General features: G+C 38.3%; 2 protein-coding genes across 9 annotated transcripts in view; one reads left to right on the top strand and one right to left on the bottom strand.

The window, feature by feature from the left end:
* Positions 1-26,694, bottom strand: part of RALGPS2 (Ral GEF with PH domain and SH3 binding motif 2) — a 112,241-nt gene that overhangs the window by 34,996 nt on the left and 50,551 nt on the right. For all 8 annotated transcript variants that reach the window (XR_005953810.1, XR_005953812.1, XR_005953811.1 and 5 more), the window contains exon 8: positions 23,013-23,139. Coding sequence is in view for 5 of the 8 variants with exons in the window: in XM_041420025.1 (XP_041275959.1) it covers positions 23,013-23,139 (127 nt within the window). In the remaining 3 variants the exon portion in view is untranslated. The remainder of the gene's footprint in view (positions 1-23,012; positions 23,140-26,694) is intronic.
* Positions 1,152-20,270, top strand: ANGPTL1 (angiopoietin like 1). The gene is made up of 5 exons (XM_041420030.1): positions 1,152-1,488; positions 8,027-8,882; positions 14,424-14,617; positions 16,101-16,371; positions 17,362-20,270. The coding sequence occupies exons 2-5, from the start codon at positions 8,057-8,059 to the stop codon at positions 17,547-17,549; spliced, it is 1,479 nt and encodes a 492-aa protein (XP_041275964.1). The 5' UTR covers positions 1,152-1,488; positions 8,027-8,056; the 3' UTR covers positions 17,550-20,270.

The raw sequence follows: 26,694 nt of genomic DNA, 5'->3' as shown, positions 1-26,694 counted from the left end.
TCTGCTAGAAACAGTTTGCTAAAAAACAGAAAGGATAATCAGAAACATCAGGTAGTGGCATTTAATTGCTACACTACCTAAAGTGCATAAGCTGTCCTGAATCTGAATTTACTAACCCATATCCTAACAAGCCTTAAAAATCCCAAACCCACTCAATCTTCCACAGAAGGAAGTAAATCATACTTATTAACTATATTTAAGGAAATTCCCTGTAACAGGCACCTGCACTATTATGCAGGATTTTATAAACCACCATATTTGTAAAATTACCTCTGAATGACTTGTACTGATCTCTTATTTTAGCTAAATCAAAAACAAGTCTTCTGTAAAGAGCAGTTCTCTAAACCTACTGGATGCATTTCTATGAAATCTAAAATAATTTTGAAAGCATACAAGGGAAATTCTCTTTCAAATGTAATTGGCACAGCCCTTGTGAAGAAACCAGAAAGATCAATGGCAGGAAATTGAATGCCCTCACGTGCTGGCTGAGCATGGACAAGACCAATCCCAGATCCTGTGTTTCTTGTACAGCGTAATCTCTGTGGCTTTTGCTACTTCTAACACCAGTCAGATGTTATCAAATATTCTGATACCTACCCAAAACCATCACACACAGAGTTTTAACGTTTTCCACATGTATTGGAGAATTCATGCCTTTAACAACTGGAACTGTTTCTTATTAAGTGAACGTCAAGAATTGAATGCGACATTCTGTTGAACATTCTTCTAGACTACAAATGCTTCATTTTTCCTGTTGTATCCAGCCAGGCTGCCCCTTTTATTCCCAGCAACACAAATCGAGTTTTATCAGCCTGAAAGAATCTTTCTTCTAAATGAAGCCCAGTACTGTAATAACTTGAAAGGCATCTTTAGGCAGCATAGTAAAAATGTTTGATTTGTAATTGCCTGCTGAACTCTTGCACAGTCCGTTGCCATATGGTACCTCCCTTCTACTGGCAAACAATCTTTCCTTGTTCCTAACTTCTCAGCCTCCCTACCCCCTCCTTTTCTGGAGGGTATGGATAGGAAATCCGAAGGAGGAGTTTCTTCTGCTCTCCGAGTGCTCGCGGTGACATCATAGGTGGGCTGAACGGCTGAGCCGAGTGTGTGTTTGTTTAAAAAAACACTGTCCAAAAGTGATGTATATGGAATCTGGGTCAGCTGTGGCTGCTTAGAGCACTTCTGCATGTGAGAATTAAACACTGCAGTTTCAAAAAACATCTCTCTCTCTCTCCTGGAATAACGCATACTGGAGCATTACTTTTTTTCCTTTTTTTTTTTAAACTGATTAGTTAGCTTGGTTATCGTATGGAGAAACCCAATTCCTCAATACAGCTTGGATCTAACAGAGAAAGACAAAAGCAGTTTTCAGCTCCAGCTGCAGATTAACACTCCACACCATCGGGTAATATAGGAAGCAAAAGCAATTTGGCCTCTGGATTTTCCATCTGCCACAGAAGCAAACCAGCTGGAAGACTTTATTTCTTGGTAAGTTTTAAAGTTATTCTTACTTACAAATTTAATTTTGAGCTATTTCTGAATGCTACACGCATCTCCCTCAACATACAATTGTGAAGAAACAAATCCCTCTCAGCCTGAGAAACATTTGACAACTAACATTAAGACTCATTTTTGTGGCGTTTGGTAGACTTTGGAAAGAATTAAAAAAGGCACTGCATAAGAGCACAGACTAACTTGTTCCAGTTGTAGGGATGAACAAGTTTCGGTTGTTTAGCTGTATTGTTATCTACAGTTACAGAAAATTAGCACTACCAGATTCTTTGCTAAGCATGTAATTTGGGTACTGTGAACATACTCATGTGAAATTCTGATCCTACCAGAAGGCAAAAGCCAAAAATCCTATCGATTTCAGGGCAGCTGGATTTCACCCAACACCAGAGCATAGACCTAGCATTACTAGAACTAGAAAATGGATACCTCAATAAAACCACTGTGAAAAGTCCCAAGCAAATCAATGCACATCTGTAAGTAGCAATCATTGTATATAATTTCAAGTATGTTTTTATTTATGGCACTTCTGAGGAGCTGAAGTCGCCTGAGTCCTAGAGCCAACCAAGAAACCAGTCATGCACTGATTCAGAACATAATTGAGTTTGTAGCACAATCAATTGTGCAGCAGAAAATCCAAAGATGTTGCTGCAACAGGCACCAGTACTTTCCTTACTTGTACCTCAATTGAACTGCAGTTTGTTTATAAATAAAGATCCATTTCATAAACATGAAATGCAGTGTACAAAGCAACACTACATTAAGTGGAAAATCGAGGGGTTTGTTACAGTTCACTAGTGGAAGAAAGGGAGAAGAATACTGCTGCTAATCGATGATTAAAACAAGAAAGTTGTTTACAAACAGAAGACAAAAGTACAGATGAAAACCAAAAAATACTTGCTTATACATAGGAAAAGTGTAGAAAACTTTCTTCATGCTGACTTGGAAATTAAAATACAGTAAATAATCCAGAACAATGCAAATGAACTTCAGTGATGCATTTGCATTTACAAACTCAGAGCTGCCTGACACGGTAAGAGAGAATGAAGGGGCTGATGCTAAAAGGAGAGACAAAGTGTTACAGAAGACAAACTTAATTAAGATTTAGTAGCTACCAGAGGAAAAAAGTCTGAAGAAGCCTTGATAAACAAGATGGATCCTTTCCAAGTTCTTGAGTCCTTTTCCTTACTATCCTTTTGTAAATCCTGATTTACATAAGGAGAAGAATAATCTAAACAACAACACAACCCCCCCTTTGAAGCACATAATGTGCTTTGGACACCAGGCTCCATTCATTCATCATCAGCCAAGGGCTTGATTTACGCTGCTTAGAACAATTCCTAAACCTTCCACAAAAGAAAACAGCTGAGTCAATAATTTTAAAGCAATAAACTGGCTGTATACAAGGTTTTAACTCTCTCTCCTTTGCTACCTTCCAACTTAGAAGTTCAAATCTCAAAATGTTTGTTTTAAAACAAATAATGCAATACTAATATTAGGCTGCTGCCAAAAGAATGATCTGAAGTACAGTGAAAAAAATAAACTATTTGAAGTTTTAACGGAACTTACTAAAAAGAATGGAAATTCTGAACCTTTAAACTTTAGCAGTAACTACATAGCTCTGTTGGGTTTTAATAGTTTTATTGGGCTCTGTTTTTTTGTAATGTGCCCTATTGGTTTGGTCCTTAAAATTTATACACCAATGAATGAAGTACAATTTCCTACAGCCAGCGTAACTGGATGCTCAATATCCTCAGTATCTGTTCTAAGCAGAACTCTGCAGCCCCAAAATCACAAGTTTCCAAACACAAGATGCACCACTGCATTGAACCTGGCTGTTCAAACAGTGCAAACACACACAGTGGCTGCCAACAAATGCAAAAGAGCCCCCATGATAAAAAAACTTCACCAAAAAATCTGGAAATGCCAAGACATTTCGCTGTGCTTTCGGAATATTGACTATGACAAAATTAACAAATCTCTTCTGCGGAGAATTTCTAAGAAGTTATCATTTTTAGAAGTGGCACGTTTTCAATGACAACCTCAAAACCCCCTGAAGATTTTTAGATTGCCTTTCCTGAAAGGAATCAGATTGATGGCAATCTCTGAAGCAGAATTCTGTGACTCAATACATCACATATCTGATGAACAAAACTCAAGAACATATTATTCCTGGATCCCAGTCAATACAATTGAAAGTAATCCTGTTATTTCAGCAGAGGCAGAGGGACTTGCTGGAAAAGCACTTGTTTATATAGGGAGAAGGAACTTACTTAAATGCAGAGATATACTGAAATCCATGGGAACATTTCCCCTATAGGAAGAGGCTGTTCCCCACCTTAGTATTACTTCTAATGTCATGGACCCAGTTTAAAGCTAAAAAAATCAACAAACATCCTCACTTAGCCTGTGCAGACATAGGGGAACACAGCTGGTTTTATTGATTTCAGCTGCTAAGGCAAAGCTCCACAGAAAATGAAGTCTGTGTAGCATCAGTAACTGAGCTCCCTGATCAGCTGGTATCATGGGTAGAGCATCTTTAGTCTCAGGATTGTAATTTACTTTCTTAAAGAACCCATCCTGTTTCTCTTCCTATTACACGTAAGAGGGCACTGCTGGCATTTATCACTTGACCATATTCTCTTAATAAATACTGGGAATAAAGATAAGTACTGATACTGCATTTTCCATACAAAAGGAATCCTATATTCCCATTTATCTGCAACAGCTTTGTTATATTCACCAATATCACCCTACACTGCCCAGGGAGAACGAGCCTTTGTCAGCTCTGGAAGAACAGATTCCAATTTGTGTTGTGGGTTTCCAAATTTTACATCCTGCTGAACATGAGTCACAGCAGTACAACGAAGAACAAATAGTTTGTTGTGCAGAAAGCTAAAAAATGCCAAATATATACCCCCAGCTCACCCACATCCTGATCCATGCAACTCTGTAGTTGTGATTACAATATTTCTAGGGGGGGGTAACACAGTCTGTCTTACAGCAGTTTAAAATAGTAGTTCCTGGCTTGTTTTGCTCTTTTAAATTGGAATTTTGTACCTTTAAACACTTTTTAAAGTAATAAATCAAAAACTAATTTTGAAAGCAAGTTGGGTTTGTTTTTTTTTTTTTTTTTTGCATAGGGATCACTCTGGAAAAAGAAAGAAATCAGAAGAAATGGCATTAAATATAAAATAGTATTGAAGCCCCGTCTACAGCTCTGAGTGTTTCTGACAAGCTGATGAAGAAGCTTGTGTTGCTGTGAATAACTGCACATTTTCTTCTGCAGAAGCCATAAAACATCAGCAGGCCAGAACATACATAATGAAACTTCTACAGCAATCTGAGGCCCAAAACTGGGTGGCACAGAAACACGACAGAACCAGCTGAAATGACACTTTATTCTAATCTAAAAACCATGACACTTAATGAAGAGTTAAATAACGTATTTCAGAGCAATGGTATCTGTAAACACAAGATACTTGCTGCATTTCCAAGGTCTGCACAGCAGCCCCAGTCAGCAGAGGTGACTCCAAACCTGCAGGAAGGGTTGGATACTGGTTCTGCCTGAGCTGATCCCTGAGCCTCAGCTGTCTCCTAACAGTTCTGCCACCACCCAAACACCTAAACCTGGGAATCCAGCACACAAAATGTGTCTGATCTAAAAACCCTAAAACTATTTCCCAACTCTAATTTTAATTTGTCATTTAGGCCTTACATATTAGGCTATCATTCTGGGATACTTTGGATAAACAGCTCCTATTTTTTTAAGCTGCTTGCCCAGAACATCAGGAAATTTCTGAAACAGTATTTTCATTTCCTTCTAAGCTGATTAAAACTCCAGGTAAATATCTTGCTCAAAACCTATTATTGTATAACAAGCTAGGCATTAAGCTGCTCAAACTTGACAAGCATCGTTTTAAAACATTTAATTTTTTCAACTTAGCATTTCCATGGAAGCACATACATTCCCTACCAGGTAGATTCTCAGAAGGAACTCATCCCTGCTTATCTGAGTGTCTCAGTTTACTACAAGATATTTCTGAATTTCAAATTCTAGGGCATAATCTTATGCAGCTGCTGGATTTGGCTATGCTGTATTAGACCCTTTAATTCATTTAATGGTCTGACAGCACATGTACAGACACAGAGCTTGAAACTTTAACACATAAGGGCAAAAGTTCAAAATGAACACTTTTAATATTAAAAGAAATGCAGAAAACAGGCTGCAGCAGAGTACACGGCTAGAATGTGGACTGTGTTGCAAAGTGATTTGTTTTGAAAGATTAATTTAAGTTCTGTGTATTTCAAGGGGAAAACGTGCTGCTGTGGGGAAAAATCCCCAGCCATTCATCATTTCAGTAATTCTGTAGGGTCGTTTAAAGTTCCCAAGAACTAAAATGTTATTCACTTTCCTGGACTATGAAGTACCTATTACACCCTGTGAAAACAGCAAATACTGGACTTGTACTATGGCTTCACCCTCAGCCATATGCCACCAAGTCTCTTTCTCTCAATCTACAAATAGTAAATGCAAAAGTATCAAAAAATGAGTTAGGAGATGCAAAGAGCTTTTAAACTTCAGACAATTAATTCAGCTCATCTTTATCAAATTAGAAACCACACACAGACCAGTTTCCCATGTGCTTCCCATGATGCATGTGAACATTTCACCTAATGAACTACCAAATCTGAGCACTGTCCAAGTGATTAGTATTTTAAGTGTCTGAAATTACCAAAGAAAAACACAAAACCAGCTCTGGAGAAAAGTGATAGTTTTTCCTAACTTTTTTTTCTTTAAACAGAAGTTACAGTTTCAGCAGAGAAATATTAACAAAATTATGAAGTTTTGTTTTTGATAGTAGACACAAAAATACCTATTACTGCAAACTAAGATAAGTATTTTAAGATAAACTTCTCAAACTCATGGTGCTCCCTCCATTTATGCAGGATAAGAAAGGATTTTTAGTATGTGTTAAATGTGTTTTCTTTCCCTTCCAGAAGCAGGGAATACAACCATTACACAAACAAAAAGTTATCAAACATTTAAGCAGGATTCCTACCTCCAACTCCTGATTGCATGTACATCATGGTTTGAAGCTTGTAACCACTGCTCTTAGTGAAGCCAAAAAACAAAGACTTGACAGGTTTCCTGAGGCTGAGCAGACAGCATTTGTTACAATAATATTAAAGCCAGTAACAGAACTGGGAAAAGGGACCCGACCCAAAAGTCACCTTATCATTTGTAATGTGAATGTAAAGCAAGCAGCAGAGCCCTGCTTCTCCTTTGGGATCACTGTGTCAGGATTGCCAAATGCACTTCAACTTGGACCTCGCAGGAACAGAAGGATAATTAACTTTGCCTGCTCTTACTCTGTTACTCCTTGTAATTATCCAAAGGCCACTGTAGGAAGGCTATCCAAAGGCTGGCAAAAGGAGGCTGGAAAGGAAAGCCAGATCAACAGCTGAGATAAGAAGAGTGATCTGCTTCACAAAGCAAACAAACCATAAAAAATGAAGGGTTTTTTTCCCCCTTATTTAAGTGCTACCTTTGTTTATCATCCCAAATGTTTGAAGTTAAAAACCAGCCTCAAAAAACATTCCCAGATCTTTATCGCTGCACTTTAACTCTTTAGAGTTAAAAGAAAATCCTAGTTTTCTTTAAAAGAGGAATGACTTCAATATGATATTTATAATGACAACATACCTGATACTTCAGCATTATTGGGATAAAGATGTTCTCAAAGATACAAAAATAGCGTGACAACAATTCTAAACGTTCATCTCAAGGCAACTAAATAGGAACACATGCAGAGCAAACAGTGTTCTAAGCTTTCCTTACAAATTCAAAATCCCTCAAATAAGTAATTTTTGATGTTCGCAACAATATCTAATCTCCTGCCTAACACTCATGTCCAAAAATAGTCTTAAAGATGCATTTTTCAAGTCTACTAAAACTGTGTATACATAAACTTGAAAAATGGGTGTATATATGAATCAGTATGTGTATAGTATTTAACAAATTATACATATATATCCATATATAAAGCTAAAGGAGGAGCAGAAAAGCTTATATAATCCAAATTCCAGCATTTCTATAAATAATTTCATCTCCCTCCTTCCCTTCCAGGAAGGTATTTTGCAAGCACTCCATGTTCCATAACCTCATACAGCATGAGCACAGATCTGAGCAATCTGATAATGGAGTAACACAGGATCTAAGCACAACGTTTCTGAAATGTTACCCAATTCTGGGTAACTACCCGTAATGTTTCCGAAAACTTATCCATTGCAACAACTCCTTTACTAAATCCTGAACCTAAATTATAGTGTTTCCTCCTCAAAACAGCTAGCCAATCTAATGGAATCTAACTCCAAGGCAGAGATTCCAAAGGCTTGGCTACACACATGCAAGCAAGGCAAACCCATCAGTTTAGGCAGTTTAAAAGTCCAGGAGCTTTAGTTTAGAGCTTTTAGCCCTCTGGTTTAATGACTTTATCTTTTATCCGTTCAACAGGCTCCTGACAGTTGTCACAGCTGCTTTACAATGAAGATACTGAAGTGGACTTTGGGTGTCCTGCTGTTCCTGCTGCTGTCTATCGGGCGCTGTACGGAACAATCCGCGCCGAGTAAGGCGCCCCAGCAGAGGCGGCCTCGCTCGGCAGGTGGAGGAGAGGAAGGGAAGAAATGTGGTTACACTTTCCTGGTCCCAGAACAAAAAATCACAGGGCCAATCTGCGTGAACACGAACGACCCGGGCACTGGCAACAGGAAAGATGAAGTCACCAGGATGGACATCGAGAACCTGAAGGATGTGCTGTCCAAGCAGAAGCGGGAGATTGACATTTTGCAGCTGGTGGTGGATGTGGACGGAAACATTGTGAACGAAGTCAAATTACTGAGGAAAGAAAGTCGGAACATGAACTCTCGTGTGACCCAACTGTACATGCAACTCCTGCACGAGATAATTCGCAAGCGCGACAATTCGCTCGAGCTTTCCCAGCTGGAAAACAAAGTCCTTAATGTTACAACAGAAATGCTGAAGATGGCAACAAAATACAAGGAGCTGGAAGTGAAATACGCAGCGCTAACCGACCTGGTAAACAACCAGTCCGTGACTATCTCGCTGCTGGAGGAGCAGTGCCTGAGGATCTTCTCGCGCCAGGACCCGCACGGGTCCCCGCCCCTCGTGCAGGTGGTGCCCCAGCACATCCCCAACAGCCAGCCCTACACTCCCGTCCTGCTGGGGGGCAACGAGATCCAGCGAGACCCGGGCTACCCCCGCGACAGAGACGTACGGCCACCGCCCGACCCCGCCACTTCTCCCACGAAGAGTCCTTTCAGAGTGCCACCCCTGGCTCTCATTAACGAGGGTGAGTTACCTGTCACTCTTTATCTAACCTGAGATCTCTCCACTTCTGAGGGAAACTGTCCCGACTGCTCAGTCTTTGCTTCTCTTTTGCCAGGGTCCAGATTAAAAGCGTGAGATGGTGTTTCTTGTTTGGACTCAGATGTTTATTAGTTCTTATCTAATTATATTAAGTGTGAGTTATACAGCACTTCACTCTAACAAACTAAAAATGGAGCAATATCTCTCTCTCTCTACAAGGCCTTTTAAGGATAAACTGTCCAATTAAGAAGTGACACCTACATTATTTTTACTTTTGACCTAATAACCAACCACCCGTGGCCAACAATGTGGACTTTTTTATCCAATTACACAAAACCATCCAAATCCATGGAGAATAAGGTGAAGAAGGATCAGCCTCTGCCCTAAAACCTCCATCTTATATAGATATTACATATAGACATCTTTATAGATATTACTATATTCCAAAGCCTTAAACTCTAGGTTTTCCACCATGTGATATTACTTCTATTCAAACTACACACCCACAATCCCATTCTATCATTCCATTTTGGAAGCTTCTCCACAGCCTCAGGTCAAATGCAGAGTTCTCTTGAGGGTCAGAGCCTGTCAGCACACAAAGTCTAAAATTCTCAGTAACCAGGGTTCCACCACCTGACCATAGAAACAGAAGGAAGAATTTAAAGAACTGGTACAGCTCACTGTTGCTCCTGATTTTCTCTCCCCCTTCTACCTCCCAGAGAAAGCTTTAGTTTACCAAATGGCCTAAATCTCCCTAAGACGAATTTGTTGAAATGGCCGATACTCAGAAATTCAATCTGAGAAGTCACCTTCAAGTCACAAAGTGTTGTGGTTTCTCTCTAAGCTGGATTTTAGTTACAAAAATATGAAAATTCAATATTAGCATAAACTTTCTAATATTTAACCATTTGTTTGATAATGCCTGCTAACTACATGTTACAGTACCTTGCAAGAGTGAATAAGAGGAATTAATCATAAACAAATTAAATAATTTCAAGTTTTTGTCCTTCAAACTTACATTTGTCAGAGGAAAATTCTACTAGAAGAATTTTCATCCTTCTATTCTGACCTGCTTTAAAATGAACATCTAAATGCACCAACACAGTCAAGCAATGAATGTCTAAGTGAAATAGTTGAAATATTCAAGTTGAAATATTCAAGAGTGGTAAGTTTGAAAGGATAATTGAATTGAGGCTGGATCCAGTTAGAGGCACTCAGCTTTGAAAATTTAAAATCAGTAACTACACTCCCAGTAACCTGTTGTCAGTAGGGGACAGCAAGTTAAACTAAAACCATAAATATTATGAAAATATATTCAAGAGACTGTATCCCATCTTCACATGTTACACTCTTTAGGTGATAATTTCATGTATCACTAGGAATCAAAATTAGTGACAATTAACTACCTGTGAGCTGCCCTGAACTCTATCATGTTTCTCACTTTTTTGAAATTTTGACAGAATCGCTATTTAAAAAAAAATCAAGAATTCAGAAAAACAAGTTTTTCTCAGACATCCCTTTGAGTGCTTGCTCTTGGCTTCTGTTAGCACAGCAAAAGGGTTTGGTGGGGGGGTTTTGGGTTTAGGGAGCTGTTTTGTTTTCATTTCTTTCAAATTGCCTTTAGTCACAGCTGAAAGTTGAACTTGGTTCCTAAGATGAAGCCAAACATTCATTTGTGACTGTTCTGCAGCATTACACCCAACCAGCTGCTGATGTAAAGAACAACTATTTTTATTCAAGGTCTGCAGAAAATTCAGGCATGAACCCAAGCAAAATGCCAGATGTCATGTGAATTTCAGTGGCACTTCATGACAGAAAGGAAACAGTTCATATCAAAGCACTGCGTTGATGTCTGGTCAGACAGCACAAGTATAATTCTAAAAAAAGCCATGACTTCCTGCTTCCCAGCAAACCCTCCCTTCCAGGTTCTGCTCTCAACACATCTTTTTCTCAATACACGCCTGCTGCACGTACAAAACCAGGCAATAGCACTAAGTATTATCATCTGAATCATCTACTCTGGTGTTCACTGACCCCTCCACCCCTACAAGATCAGAATTTGAATCCAATTTTGGAAGAGAGCACAAAGAAATCTTAGGAAGCTTGCTGTAACATTATTCACCTCACTTTAAGACTAGATTCTCTAGTTGGAAGTTTAAGTGTTTCTTGCAGTGCTTGGGAAAGGGAGGGTTGAGAATTGCTACAGCTGGTAGAGCATCAGTTATCACAACCAAATTTGGATATCCCAGCACAATGCCCAGTTACTATCCCTGATTTTTAAAATTAAGGTAAACAGATTTCATGGTGCTCAGAATCAAAACCATGTCATAGAAGAAACATCTCTATGGTTAAAAGATACAGATTTTTTTAATAATATATAAAGATGCCAAAAAGGACCAATGAAAAGCAGACAGTCCTAATTAGAAATAGGCCTGTTAAAGACTGATGTCATAACAAACACCTGCACCTCCTCACAAATACCTGCATGCAGCAGATGGGTCAGAAAGGTCAATGTCCATCTGAATGTTGTGAGTGGAGAGCAAAATGCAAAATATATGAGGAACAAAAGGATGAAGTTCTGTTTTCTGAGTATGGTGGTTATTTTGTACAAAAATTGCTCTAAAAATTGAGGAAGGTTAATGTGGTCACAGACAGGATTATGAGCCTGGATCTGGACATACCTGTGAATTTTAGCTGTCACAATTACCTCAGTATTTGGAATAATAACCACTGATCCCCAGAATTAGTTTCACTATTTTTGCAAAAAGTAGTTTCAAGTTAGTTAAGTACTTGAAAATTAGACACTGCCCCATACAATAATTTCTAATACCTGTTGGTTAACAATATAGCTTCTTTTTTAATATATGTCCAATTGTATTTTGGACTTTTCGTCTACTAATGCCCCCAAAATCCTCTCTATGAAGCTTACACAAGTCCAAGTTCTGTATCATCTGCTCAAGATAACATTTGGCATCTCAAAATGGGATTCAGCCATCAAGTTATCAAGCTTTCAACTTAAAATATTTAATCTCTTTCCTTCTCTACTTCATTTAAATTAGCACAGAATATGATCTGCACTAAATCATACATCTAAGCCACAATTTTGGAAGTGAAATATTTAACAGATCATCATCTCAGAGTATTTCTGACTTATCACTGTCTCAGTGACTTACGTACACAGACTGTTGCAAAAGACTAGATGTGCATGAGATACTTAGTCCTTACATAAACTATAAAACCTATAAGATTTTAAACTGAAAATCATCCTTTTTTCATCAATCAGACCTCTACCCACACCAGCACTGCAGAGAATCTTTCACTTTCACAAACCTCAGTATTTCCACTGAACAAGATCAGTTCTTATAACGTGAACATGAAATAATTATACCTAACAAAGAATTTACTTCAGTAAAAAGATTCAAGACTATACACCAAAAATTATGGGATATGTTGGATTTCCTTACATTTAGAGCAGAAGTCTCTTTTCTCTACCACAACATTAATTTATGTTAATAAATGCAGACAAAGCTGAGCATCCAAGCAGACGAGTTGCATCCTGTGACCTTAAAGCCAGCTGAACTCCAGAAGTGATCAAAGTACCACATAAACACACAGGTACAATTCTGTCTGCCTTAAAAACTACTTTAAATTACCCCAAACATCTGCTTGGGTCTCTCATGCAAAAAACCAAATGCTCAAGTCCTCCTCCCACAATAATCATGTGGGATAACACCCAGATAACAGCAGATCTAATTAAGCCATTCTTAATTCAATTAACACTACAAAATATAAGGTTTATTTGTTTATACTTTTCATAAAGCAATAGCTGTTTTACAAAAATACTTCTGGAACAACATCCCTGTTCAGTTACAGAGCATCCAAATTTACTTCAGAGAAATCAAGGAAGGGGAATGAGACCCAGCTTAGTCCAGGAAATTATCTATCCCCTGGAAAAACTCTGGGAATTTAAATTGTGAACAAGAGGGGAAAAAGCACTTGTATAGCAAAGGTACAGGATTTATTTCCTGAGGTGCCACTGCTTGCACTGGAAGAATGACAAAGCCATCCCAATTCTGACAGTGCAGCAATACTTACAGCAATGGCTCAGTGTCTGTGACATTCCTGCCACAGCCACAACCTCTGAGTACTCCTCATTAGACACACAAGCTTCGTGCACTCTAATTATGCTTTACAGATTTCTTGCTAATTACATACTTGTCCAACTGACAACTACTACCTGAAAATCGAAGAGAAGTGCAACTTTCAGCTTGCTTTTGTCATACAAGCTTAATCTGTAGTGAAGTCCCTTTCCCTCAGCCTCTACTTTTGATTAAAGAATGACCTCAGCAAATTTCTTCTATGCTGTTTTGCACATGAGCTGTTTCTGTGACTGATGGGTTCTCTGAATTTCCAAGATTTGAGAAAATAAACCCTCTAGAAGGAGAGGAAAGCTGTAGCTAATTTATTTTCAGATGTGCTGAGTTTTCAAATACATTTAGGGCATCCACCACTAACTAGTCATCAGAACACACTTTGCTTTTCATTAGTAAATTACCAGTTTCTCTAAACCAACTGAAGTATTGACACACAAACAAATTTTTTTTCTAAAAAGCAGAAAATAAAAAAATTACCAGAAATTGAAAGGCAAGCTAGGCAAGGTTTTCAGAGACACATAATCTGCATCCCTCTCAGAGAACTACCAGATGGTCTTCTCTAAGTATTATTTGTAAAATCACTATTCACATGGACTAAAACAGAGCTTTCAAGCAGCACTCACAACAGCAACAGGATTTTTGTGCAACCACAGCCCTGAGAACAAATATGTGAGTCCTTTCAGCTGCTCAAAATCCTTCTCCACTGCTGATTTCCTTCATCAGTATCCATCTACACACATCACCAGGATGACACAGGAAACTTAAGAAGAGTCCCATCCACAGTTACCAGCCTAATCCTCAAACTGCCTAAGTACATAAAGCAGAAAATTACACAGCATAAGAATTCTCTCTGACTAAACCCCATGTCTGTAGACTCTGGCAGTAGATATTTCTTATAGCAGCTCTCAAACTACTTATATATGCAGAAATAGGTAGGGTTGGTTGGGTATCCTGGGTTTGTTTTGGTTTTTACTTCCACCAGTTTCAGACTGGTGCACCAGAAAATGAAGGAAATTGATGTCTGCCTTTTGCAAAAGAGAAGAAAATAATGAAAAAAAAAATGGTAATGTTCTTCAGTATCAAGAGCCAGAGTATAAGTCTTTGCCACAGCAGACAAAATAATCAGGTGCTGGTAACCGAAGTGCATTATTTATTTAGCAAAATGAAGTTTTTGTTCCAAAATACATGGAGAGAGGATATTGACATGTTTATTTATATATACAATTAATCTCAGACAGTAACTTTTTGCACTGTTTTCCATGGTAGGTTTATACCTTAATTGAATTACTGACTTTCCATTACAAAATATTCCTGGACAATGGGCACTGCACAGCCAATCTTGAAGGCTTACAGTATTTCTTTTCCAAAAGGTCCATTCAAAGACTGCCAACAAGCCAGGGATGCTGGGCATGCCAACAGTGGGATTTACATGATCAAACCCAAAAACAGCAACGAGCCAATGCAACTCTGGTGTGAGAACAGCCTGGACCCTGGAGGATGGGCAGTTATCCAGAAGAGGACAGATGGCTCTGTTAACTTTTTCAGGAACTGGGACAGCTACAAGGTAAATTCTAGAATGCAGAAAATCTGTGAGAAAAGAAAGATAATTGAAAAGAGTGATCATCCTCTAGAGTCAAACATGTTTTAGTGACATGTTTTAGTGAGAATGTCCCATTTCCCTCCGTGCACAGTTAACTTTGTATGAACCAACCTGAGACAGCCTGGGTTTGTAATGCACAACACAACTGGGAGACACGTTATTCTAGACAGTGCCTGGGAAGTCATTTATTACAAAGTTCTAACTGAACACATGATTTTTATTAACACACTGAGAACTACAGTGAGTACTTGTAAAGCTTAATTTGTCTCCCTTATGAATAAGAAAACTCAGCCAGTGAAATGATTCATTTAAGATTTGCTGGATTGGGGGCTCAACTTAAAATAGTTCTAATAATGAATTAAAGGAAGTAATTTATATCCATTAATTTAGGTTAGAAACCTAAAGATATCAGGCTGGTGAAAGGAAACACATTGCTGTGTGTTGTTGTGATATCGTGCACTAGCAGGCAGAATATCTAGGATGACAAGAGGATGCTGCTCTGGAGGAATTACAAGCTAAATGGGAAATCTGAAAATAATTTTGTTGGGGTAATAATAATAATAGTACTAGTATTAATAATAATTACATATAGGACACAAATTAACATGATGATTTTTTGCTTCTTGCATTCTTGGAATTTTGTGATTCAAATATTAATCCCCAAATCAATAATAGCTAAAACAATTATTCAATAATCAATCAAACATACAAATAATTATGTGAAGTCTTTACTTCTCAGAGCAGTCCATGGTTGGTTTTGGAGTTGTTAAATGTTATAAAATGTTTTAAGGCAGTTATGGAGTGCCTTATAAAGCAATCAGAAACATTCTGAACCTAACGAAACAGCAAACATCAACACTGGTTTACTTGGGGAAAGCAGACAGCAGATAGGAAATATCACTTCACAGCTACTGTGCTGGTAGTGATTTGAAAGAAAAGATGTCTTTATATTTAATTTGTAATAAATCCTGTCAAGAACACAGAGCAATAGTGTAATTAAATTCACAGTACAAAACAACACCAGTTGCAATGCAGAAGCAACAAGAACTTATTTGCCTTGAACACTGAGACAGCTGATCCATAAATACCTTTTTCAACCTGGAATTACTACCTAAAATTCCATTATTCACCCATTATTACAAATCCCCTTAGCTTTGTCAAGAAATATTGTTTCAGTTTCTCTATTCTCCCTCTCTTTACCCTAAAAAGAGGAGGACAGCAAGAACAGAGATGTTCTGCCACCATTACCGGTGCTGGCAGCATCTCATGCAGCTTAGCAGTCCCAGTGCAGCAAAATAAAGCCCTTAAATGCATGGGTTGAAGTCATTCAGAAGTTTAGAGGCTTTCACTACCCAAGTTCCCCTGGTTTATCACACTCCTGCTGATGAGTGCTTTAACAAACACTGAGAACTAAGCTAACAGCGCCTTCCGACCTTCTTTTGCACAGAAAGGATTTGGGAACATTGATGGAGAGTACTGGCTGGGACTGGAGAACATCTACATGCTCACCAATCAGGATAATTACAGACTCTTGATTGAGCTGGAGGACTGGAGCAACAAGAAGGTGTATGCAGAGTACAGCAGCTTCCGCCTGGAGCCCGAGAGCGAATTCTACCGCCTGCGCCTGGGCACGTACCAGGGCAACGCCGGAGACTCCATGATATGGCACAATGGAAAGCAATTCACAACACTGGACAGGGACAGGGACATGTATTCAGGTAAGCAAAGCAGTGTGGCTGTGAAAAGTGAGTAAAGTGTGTTCCACCAGTGACACCACCTCAAAAAATACAGCGTTGCACAAAAAAAGTGTTTTAATTGTTATAAAATAACCCAAAAGCATTGGAAGATGCTTTGAATCAATGATGATAAAAAGCACATTGGCAGGGCCCTCTTTGAGCCCCTACACCTGTCAGAAATTCAAAAGCTATCACCCTCGCTGACAGCACTCTGCAGCAATTTTCTGTTTAGCTCATCACTTGCATGTGACTGCAATCAGAGTACTTGTCCAGGTGATGTCTGAGTAGTGCTGCTGCCACAGAATCACCAGGAACTAAAGCATCTGAAGAGCATGAAAAGAACTGCAAGTGTGCAGAGGTTTAACTGTGTACCAATACTTAAGAAAGGGGCCCATCATTTGGTTTTTGCACTCCTTAAAGCTCCCCTTTTCTCATTTCCGCCAATTTTTCCCTTGCAGTAACAGGAAGCTTGGGGGAGTGCAATACTTCAACTGCCTTTCCTCAGCTGTCAATAACCATAAAGCTGGACAAATCCTGCAAACTCTTAGACAAGCCTGTAACAGTAAAAACACGAGTTACAAGCAGCTCTTTGTGGAGCTGTGGCCCCGTGTGCTGCTCGGGGCTGTATCAACTCACGTTGCTTCCGCTGGAGTATTTCTAAACAGCACGTAACCCAAGTTCCTTGGGTGTTAGCTCATGGACAAGCAGTGCTGGCAGGCTGAGAGGAGTTCTCTCCTTCATTTTCAGCTGTCACATTAAAGACCATGTCAATATGTCAATAACCCCCCCTCCAGCAATGGCTGCTGTTACACCACAATTCACAGTTTAGCAAGAACAGCAAGATGCGACCACAACAGGCTATGAAGTACTTCCAAGCTGCCTCTGTGAATAAGCCACAATATGAAAACATTTAGCAAACCTCCATTTGTCCTGCTTAAAGCTGAAGCTCACCCATGTCCTTCTGTTCCACAGGAAACTGTGCTCACTTCCACAAGGGAGGCTGGTGGTACAACGCCTGTGCCCACTCCAACCTCAACGGGGTCTGGTACCGAGGGGGCCACTACAGGAGCAAGTACCAGGATGGAATATTTTGGGCTGAGTACCGGGGAGGTTCCTACTCCTTGAAAGCAGTTCAGATGATGATCAGACCTATAGACTGAGGAGGAAAATCCCACAGTGCTCCCATATAAAATTCTCAGTGTTTGAGCTCCAGAAAAAAATAAAATATTACTTTTCAATCATTATTTTGCACAATCTGCCCCTGCAAAAAGCAGGTCTACAGTTTTCCTGTCTTCTTTCCCCTGTTATGTTCCCCTCTCCTTTACTAGTACCCTTCTCTACTGTGACAGACAGTGTTTTTTTTAAACACATATTCACAAAAGCAGATGTTTGTGCTTGCAAAGCATATTTATCTTTTTTTGAAGATCAACATGCTTGATGTAAACAGTCAAAACTGGTAAAAAAACCCCAGGTCTTTGACAAAATATAAGCTTTTCCAGTTCAAAAAGCTTATGCTTTTTCAGGTTAGCTCAACCCTTAAATGTAAATATGTGAAATGACACTGTCTTGCTTTAATGTGAAAATTGATTAGTTATTTAACGATTTATTTAAAAATGTTGGTATTACTTTCAATGAAAAATATGACTTCACATTACTTTTTGATATTTACTCCAAGAACCTACATAAAAAATTGGAGACATTTTAGCTTTGCCAGCAGAGAAAGACTTTTGCAACAAATAATTATTTCAAAATGAAGAGGCAAATTTAACATGAAATACAAAATTATACAAAATTTCTTAGGGAATTCTCTACACTGCTAAGATCTGCAAGTCCTACCTTCTGTAAAAATTTTGGCAAAATGTTCCTTGCATATAAAAAAATTAATTGTATGTAAATTTTGATAAACCTGAGACAATCAAATTACTTGGTACTGATTTTACTTTCAACCTCCATTTTTAAGCTTTCTAATTAAACTTTGAACTTAAATGGCAAAACTGAAAGTCCTGGTATTAAAAAATAACGACTTGTCACTTCCCTGCTCCAATCAGGAGTGGTGAGGGCTGACCAAGCATTCACACATAGTTACTGAGAGACAGGTCTGTGAATATTACAAGTTTTCCTCCAACACAGTTTTCTGCTCCCACAGCAGTACAAAGCTTAGAAATCAGCTCTGAGTGTGTTCTTCCTGACATCCCACACTTGAGCTTCAGATAAGACACACGCTTCCCTTCCCTTCCCTTACATCTATACAACTTTTGATACTGTTTATACTAAATTTTAGCTTCCAGATATCAGATTTACACTGGAATGAAGATGTAATTTGCGAAATTAAATAGAAAATACTTTCCCAACATTTAACAAAAGCTCTACCACACACCAACTGAAAACAAGGTATTTCTAAAATCAGGTACAACCAAACATTTGCTTTAGGTACCAGAACCTTTCTTCCTGTTACACAAAATTATTCAATAACTGCACTTATAGCCACATAGGTTGCCTAATTTAATTTTATATTATGTAAAACTGAATATGCTGTTCTGAACTGTAATCAATGTGTTTAGCAACCCATAGGTGCCTTCAGGATTGTAAGGAACTTTGTCCCTGTTTAAAATAAGAAACCATAATAGCTAAATGAATAACCTGGTATTATTGTTATGTTAAATTAGTCAATATCAATTACTATGCAAAGCCTTGTATGTAATTCAGAGGAGAATAAAAAGCATTTTGCTTTCAGAACACACCCTCTGGAGCAGAGATGAAGCTTCATTGATAATGTATGGCTGCAAGGCTTGTAGTTAAATCTTTGGTCAGAGATCAAAGCCAACCAGTTCCACCAATATTTAATTGGGGTTGGCAGCGGTGGGGAATCAGTCCCAGCATATTCCATTCCCAAATTCCAAGAATTTTAACTGACACAAATGTTTGATTACAATTCTGAAATTGTTCTTCATATAAGGAATATTTGTTTGTTACAAATGTCATACAGACCTCATTGACTGAGTGTCCTGCAAAACAATTTTTAATTGCAAATGCTTAAAATTCTGACTCTCTATAGGCCTGTCCTTTTTTCTCTGTGATAGGTGGATAGAAGAGCAGTTCAGGTGAATTTAAAAAAAGGAAAATGCCATCCAAAACATTCCTTTAATGATCACTTCTGACAGCTTTTAGTTCATTCAACAAGCAGATTTCCTCTCCTTGGCAGAGAGCGTATTTTACCCCATGAATCTCTTGCCTGCTACAAAAACAGTGTTTGTTTATTCAGTGCAACTCCGTGAAAGGTGTACTTTGCAGAAAACCCAAAGTAAAATTAGCTTGCACTCAGCCTTTTAATTAAATCTTATATATTAGACATCTAAAAAGTGAGCCTTCCCCAATTTAAAGCTGCAGGATGACGTTAATTAAACATTATTACAAAATCCACCCAGAAACCTCAGACTGTACAAATGCTGTGCTCTGAGAGGAAAGAGTTAATTAAGTTGCCAATTTAAGATTATGAGGAAGGAAAGCAAAGCATGTCTTCTTCAGGTTGGTTCATACTCTGTACAATAATTCACTTTCAAGTGCTTGTAACTCTATCGCTTTGTAGCTTTTGGGCCGAATTTTCTAAGCAGGGTGAATTACTTTAAAAGTTCAACGTTTTCTCTCACACCTCTTCTTTTGAAAGATTTTCAAAAGAGCCTGTAGCATCCCTCAGGCTTCTTGCCCTGAGCATTCAGAAGCAGTCTGTCTGAGAAGGATAAAGCCTTCACCATTCCTCTACCATCAGTCCAAATTTAACCAGGCAGACCTCAAGACAGTTCAACTCGTACGAAACCTGAAACACAGTTATCACATCTATGTCCAAAATCTACTGCAAGCACTATCACTGAAGCAGCTGAATATTCCTCAGATGAATACTTAATAACCTGTTTTCAGCTTTTCTCTTTCTGGATATCAGTCCTCAAAGACAGCTATAAGAAAAATATCTCACAAGGTAGTACTGCTTAGTTAAATAAAATCTTACTTCTCAAGACACGGCTCAGTTGTCTCACTGTGCAATCTCAAATGGATCAGAACTCTGGAATGAGATTCCCTTGGAGAACAGGGTCTTATTTTAAGGTGAAATACAACATCACAGACACAGCTCCCATTTGTTCTGGCTGCTTCAGCTGTCTGGGTGATGCAACACTGATGACATATCCCACACTGGGTATCAAGGGCCTGCTGCTGAACGTATTTATTAGTGTTGCACAGCTTTTCACACTCACATTTAAGTAGGTGAGTCCACACTGATGATCTGCTGCTCTCACCTGCATTTCTAGAATTCTGGAATCACATCACAATCATTGCTGTAAGGAGCTGAGAAACATTTTTATTTCCTCCCCCCAGCTAAATGTGGAAGCACATAATTATCTTGTCCACAGAGGGTGAACTGTGGAAATAAAGCAACAATCTGTACTTCTGTGGCTCCACTCCTACTGGGAAAACCAAGAAAGCATTTCAGCTTTTTCTTATAATGCCAAGATGGCCATAAAAAAAAATCTATACCCACATCTGGTATTTGGCTGCATGAGGGTGAAACATTCATCCTTGAAACTGCAGCTGAAATTCCTTTATATGCTCACTTTCCCTGTGGCCTTCCAAACAGAGGTGTCCATGTCCAGTGTTCCTCTAGAGGGAATTTGCAATTAAAAACTTAATTTTATGGCAAGTCTGATGCTCCACATCTTCCAAAGAGCATTTTGAGGGAGTGTGGCAGCTGCTGGCTCTCCCCACCAGGAGTGAAGAAGCCCCCACTCCTCCTTTTACCATGAGAGGGAATGTAGGCTTTCCATGTGTTTTAAACCAGGAGAAGCACTACTCCCTTACAGAATCTTATAGCACGAGTATTCCTTTTAGGAATTGTAACCTGTAACTGATAAGCTTAAAACAGTAAGTTAAACAAGCAATTTAAGTGACTTCTGTTCCAAATGACTCTTATATTACTAAAAATGCCTTGGGAAGAAAATGGAAGAAATAACAAATCTATTCAGGTCTTAGCAGAGATTACAGGTTTTATCAAGTGAGAAAACTTGGACTCGGCTATCAATCCTCCAAAGTGGATCCAGATTTATCCCAATTCTATGTTCAAGGCAATGTTTTTCTTTTTGCCACTTTTTTAAACCTCACAAAATTAATTTCAGAGGGAGTGCACCAGTGGGAATTGGCTATTCCTTTGGAGAATTAAAAATGGCTTGGGGACATTCCTTATGTCACTAACAAGAACTGGTATCACATAAAACCAGGTCACAACACATGCTTTAACTACAGCAGGTCATAGAAAAGAACATTTCTTTCTAAATAGAAAAGAATTATATATTTCACTTCAAACTATCAAGTCAAGCCCAAAGGTTATTCCAATGCAAAAGTTAGACAAGAAGCTGCTACTTATTGGAAAAAACATCTGTAACTGAATAAAATTTAAAAACTGTTTCCCAATACCTAGCTTGGGACTTTTACAACCAGCAAGAAAACAATTTGATGCTGGCTTCATGTTTCAAAAATTATGGCATACAGGTAAACAGCATCAGCATAAGAAGCATTTCAGAACTACATATCAAGTCTCTATATTGTCCATGTAAACAAGGTGGGAAAGCTCCATGGTTCATCATATTACATAATGCTCGGTTTCCTTTTTGTGCCTTGGTGTTTGTGCCAAACACTACAGGGCATTAAATTCTGGTCTCCCACAGTGAAGTATTTTTTTCTGTTTCTGAAGCAAGCATATAAAATTCAACCAATTAATCCTGGAAAAGTTAACAGCCCAGCAGAGTAAAGGAAGTATCAAAATTCAGGAACAGAAATTGCAGTTTAATAGGCCTTAACGACCACAAGAGCTCATCTTAAATTCAGGTATAAGAGCAACTTATTATCTGCAAAAATACAAAGAATTGGATACACAGTTCCTTAATTTTATGTGATTACCAATATCTCATGAAACAAAAGCTACATTAAAAACAGCACATTTAACCATTTTAGTATCTGTTTAGTTTAACAGATACTAAGTAACACTAAATAGCACTAAACACTAAATTAACACTAAATTAGCTTGACAAGAAAACCAACACATATTAAATGCATTTATCTAGTTTTTGGATACATAGAAATATAATTTACTAACAATTATTCCAGAAGGCTGAGTCAGTTATAACAGCCTAGTTTCTCTTGTCACATTGGTGTATATTAAATGCAGCAATGTCTCCGTATTTTACCATGTTCCAAACTCTAAGCTCTGTATTTATTTCTCACAGAGGTTTGTCATTTATAGCTTCTCATAAATGAAAAGCCATCATTACTAGAACAGTCAAGTATTTAGTATTTAGGAGGGCTAGCAGGCATAACAATGGAAGTACTTCTCCAGAAGTAATTGTATCTGTACAACACGTAGCAAAATAGTTTCCTAGAAAACTGATACTGGATGTAAAACCTGCAGTGTTTGTGAGCTTTAAGAGGTATTCTCTTTTTGAGGTTCTGTCCTGCCACATACAGAGTGCTCAGAATCATCTTGGGTTGTAAATTCTCCACTGAAGTACTCAGAGTTTCCTGAATGCTTAAAAGATGGTGTTTAGCTTGTGCAATTACTGGAGAAATAGGCTACAGCTTACCTAAGTAGGGAATACAGGGAGTCATCTTCAAGCTGCTGATATAGTCTCTGAGCCTTTTGTAATTATCTTCTTTACTCATAACATATTCCAGCTTGTCAAAGGTGGCTTTATCCTTCCGACTCAGTAACTAGGCAAAGGAAAAAGAAGGCAAAACCAGATGAGTTTAAGTTTGATCATTATGATTTTGATTTCCTCTTTTACCCTTACAAGTACAGATTTCCACTTCCCCATTGTTGTTGCTGTTGTTGATGTGCTGGTTTTTTCTGGTTTTTTTAAATTTTTTTTTATAACTCAACTGCTTCAAAACTACATCATTTACTCCTTACAGAGGAGCACTTAGAAAGTTTATAAAGAAAAGCAACAATTCTGGGTGTTAAATTTAAAAATACTTCTAAAAATCAAGCAGGTAAAAATGCTGATGTCCTGGAGGATCCTTCTGAAACAATGTAAGTTACCAAAAAACTACTCGAGCTAACACACATCACAGCTTCACGTGCAGTTCACATCAGCAGTATTCATGCCAGTAACATTTTCACTCTGATTATCTGTAAGTGTGCTGGCTTGGAATGGGATGGAGTAAATTCTCTTCACTGTGGCTAGTATGGGCTGTATCTTCAATTTGAGGAAGGATTTTATCTATGGTTTTTTACAGAATGGTCATGGACTTGTATTCGTCTGCCAATTGGCAATTTTACTGGCTCGTAATATCACAGAAATGCCCACTTTGGACAGAAAACTTTAAAGTCATGGCTCTCCTTCATTATCCATTCCTCCTGCCTCCAATCCCTTCATTTGACAGAATTAACAACAACCAGGCTCTCTATGAAAGATGAAGAAAAAAAAGTCAAGATATTTTCCAAACATCTTGCTGAACTGCTGCTGCAGAATTGCCTCAAAGTCTTCACTTGAACTCAAGAGTCAGAATTTAACCAAGGGTGCAAGATGTTCCCACCAAACATTTTGGCAGGAGATTCAGCGTTCCAAGTACCAGTCAGAATTTTTCCCCACAATGCAATTATAAGGGTTGGATCACTGAATTTCTACACATACTCCCTTTTCACTTCAGTTAAAGATCAACCTAGGTGAGCCTGACAGAGGAGAAGTCTCCCTTCTGTAAGTTCACCGTTGAAATAGTTTAATTTTACTTCCATTTCCTATATCCAACTCTTTATGAGGACAGACAAACTGAACACTGGGTCTCAGAAGAAAGCCACTAGTTGAATTGTCTCCCAAGACATACTCATCACTGACATTCCAGCAATTCATTTGCATCTTTAATTTAGGTTTGGTTCCAATACTCAAATGAGAACTGCCGATTCTTCCAGGAGAAGGAAGCAGCAGACTGACGTGACTCCAACCACCCAAATGTGACATTTTACTTTTGAAGTTCATTTTCTCAAAGCTGGTTCCAGTTTTATCAGCTGGACTAGCTTGCTTCTAATAATAGCCTAAAACATTCTGCCATCATTTAATGTCTGAAAGGTTTTTGTAGTTTTGCAGACTGAAATGTAAGACAAGACTAAAATCTAATAATTTTCAAACTCAAGTGAAATTAACTGTATTTTCCTCAAATCATGCTGATTTGCACACTCTTATTCAAGTCTGATGTATCTTTTCAGGCTTTTTGGATCATCTCATAACAAGCTGATCCTGCATGACTTCCCCTGGTGCTCCTAGGCCAACCCATGCCATGCTTCCACCCCCTGTATTCAGGGAGGACAGTCCAGAGAAGCCAAGAATATTAGAAGTGTTTCTGTGAAGGCCAAGTAAGGACCTATTTCTTAGTCCTTCAGTTTTGGAGCTGCTCCTTTTTAAAATAATGTTTCTTCTTCTGTCTCTTGGATGAAAAGAACAGTAAAGAGCTGTACATGCTGTAATATGCAGAGACAATAAAAGCTAAGGCTGACAGTTTATAGCAGCAGGGAAGGATTTGGAGCCTTCTATATTGCTCTTGGGTTTCTAGCTGTAGTGTGCCAGCACTGAATGCAACCTTTTTGAAATGCCAGCAAGAAGAGATGAGGTCTCAGGATGCTGGCTCACTCCACTTCACATATTTAATGATTATTTGCTTTATTGCCCAAACCCTCAATGGTCATCTAGAATTCCTTTACATTAAATGGAGAGAAGTTGAATATTCTACTCTGTGAACTTTCTTGGAAAGGCTCACAATTCTTCTCAAGCTTTGAATGGGGCAAATCACACATTAAAAGTAGCACTTACTATTCTCCAGAGTTCAGAGTGTGTGCAGGCAATGAGCGAGACAAATTTCAGACAAATTCAGACATACCGTCAGAAGACATGAATTTCATCTTTTTTAGGAACATTAGATTACCAAGCAAGTATTTAATGGCTCCTTTAAACTCTAGATTCCAACCATTTAAGGTGGCTTGCTTTTTTTTTTTAGGGAATGAATATACTTGTAGCTATTTTCCTGAGTTTGTAAATCAAGGGTTGCTACAAACGGAGAAGAAATTCTCCCTTGTTGAAGGTTTTGGAGGGTTCCTGTGCAACTTACCCAAATGCCTTTGTGATTCAAATAAAGGCTTGGTGTGCCTTTTCTTACTTTTAATATACAGAAAGCAAAGGCTTAGAATTATCTTTAGGAATTTATAAGCTGAACTTCAATAGAAGGACAACTAAATCAGTTTGCAGTGCACACTGCTGGGTGCTATCCTGCAACTTGAATTTGCAAAGGCTCATGTAAGATGATGAAAAGCTCAGACTCGCTTGGGATTGTAGAAGGAATCAAACACCTGCAGAAATGTGTGAGAAGTTCCTGGAATTCCAGAGGTTGGAAGAGGGATGAGCTTTAATGCCTGATACAATACGTGAAGAGCACACAAATAAATCTTGTAGTACAAACCAGTGCATAACCAAGCATCAAAAGAAACTGGGAACTCCCAGTTCTGAATGGCATTATCATGGTAGTAATTAATGTGGTTATTATTAATATATGGTAATAATTACATTTCATTTGAGCTGTGCACAAAAAGAGATTCAAAAATTGACTCAGCCTCACAGTTACATAAAACTATTGAGGCATCAATTCCAAAACATAAAATCTGAAAACCAGAAGTTCCCCTTGAGATAATTTTGAAGTGCTAATTTCACTAAGATTTCCTCAGAGAGATTTCTGGTATTTGGAAGCAGCATCTAACTTAATTGTGCGTTTGCAAAATGTGACCAGAATTCTAGAGGAGTATCTTGGCAGAAGTGAATTATATTCAATTTTGGGAATATTTATCAACTGAATGACATTTTCATGCAGTTATTAGATAAATAAACTTTTTGCAACATCCAAGGATGCACTGATGTGTGTTCAGGGAAAGCTTTCAGCTCTTTTTAGTAATATGTATCCTGTGCACAGAAGGATCTCAATCACCTCATTTTTTCTGTCACACTGCATGTCACATTTATCTGAAAGAGCAGAAAAACTACACAATATAAGGCTGAATAAGGACTGTTTTCTAAGCTCTAAAGTGTCAATGAGCAAAAGTAATTCCTAATATTCTTCTTATCCAGGATACAATGATAAACAATATTAGTGCCAGTTGAAAAACAGATGACAAATAAAAATGATTCCAAAGAATACTCTCCTTTCACAACTGTACAAAGGTAGAATTACAAATACACTGTGCAATGGAGTTGTAACGATGAAATGATTAAGTGATAGAGTTAGTTA

Source organism: Onychostruthus taczanowskii, unplaced genomic scaffold (assembly GCF_017590055.1).
Source record: "Onychostruthus taczanowskii isolate IOZ18803 unplaced genomic scaffold, ASM1759005v1 scaffold63, whole genome shotgun sequence".
Taxonomy (NCBI): Eukaryota; Metazoa; Chordata; class Aves; order Passeriformes; family Passeridae; genus Onychostruthus; species Onychostruthus taczanowskii.
The sequence above is the reverse complement of the archived record's forward strand: the minus strand, read 5'-3'. Positions and strand labels throughout refer to the sequence as shown.

Excerpts from the sequence above, each read along its gene's own strand:
- ANGPTL1 (XM_041420030.1), top strand. The coding sequence starts at position 8,057 with ATGAAGATACTGAAGTGGACTTTGGGTGTCCTGCTGTTCCTGCTGCTG. Across the intron at positions 8,883-14,423 it reads CCTGGCTCTCATTAACGAGG|GTCCATTCAAAGACTGCCAA; the intron begins GTGAGTTACCTG and ends CTTTTCCAAAAG. Across the intron at positions 14,618-16,100 it reads GGAACTGGGACAGCTACAAG|AAAGGATTTGGGAACATTGA; the intron begins GTAAATTCTAGA and ends TCTTTTGCACAG.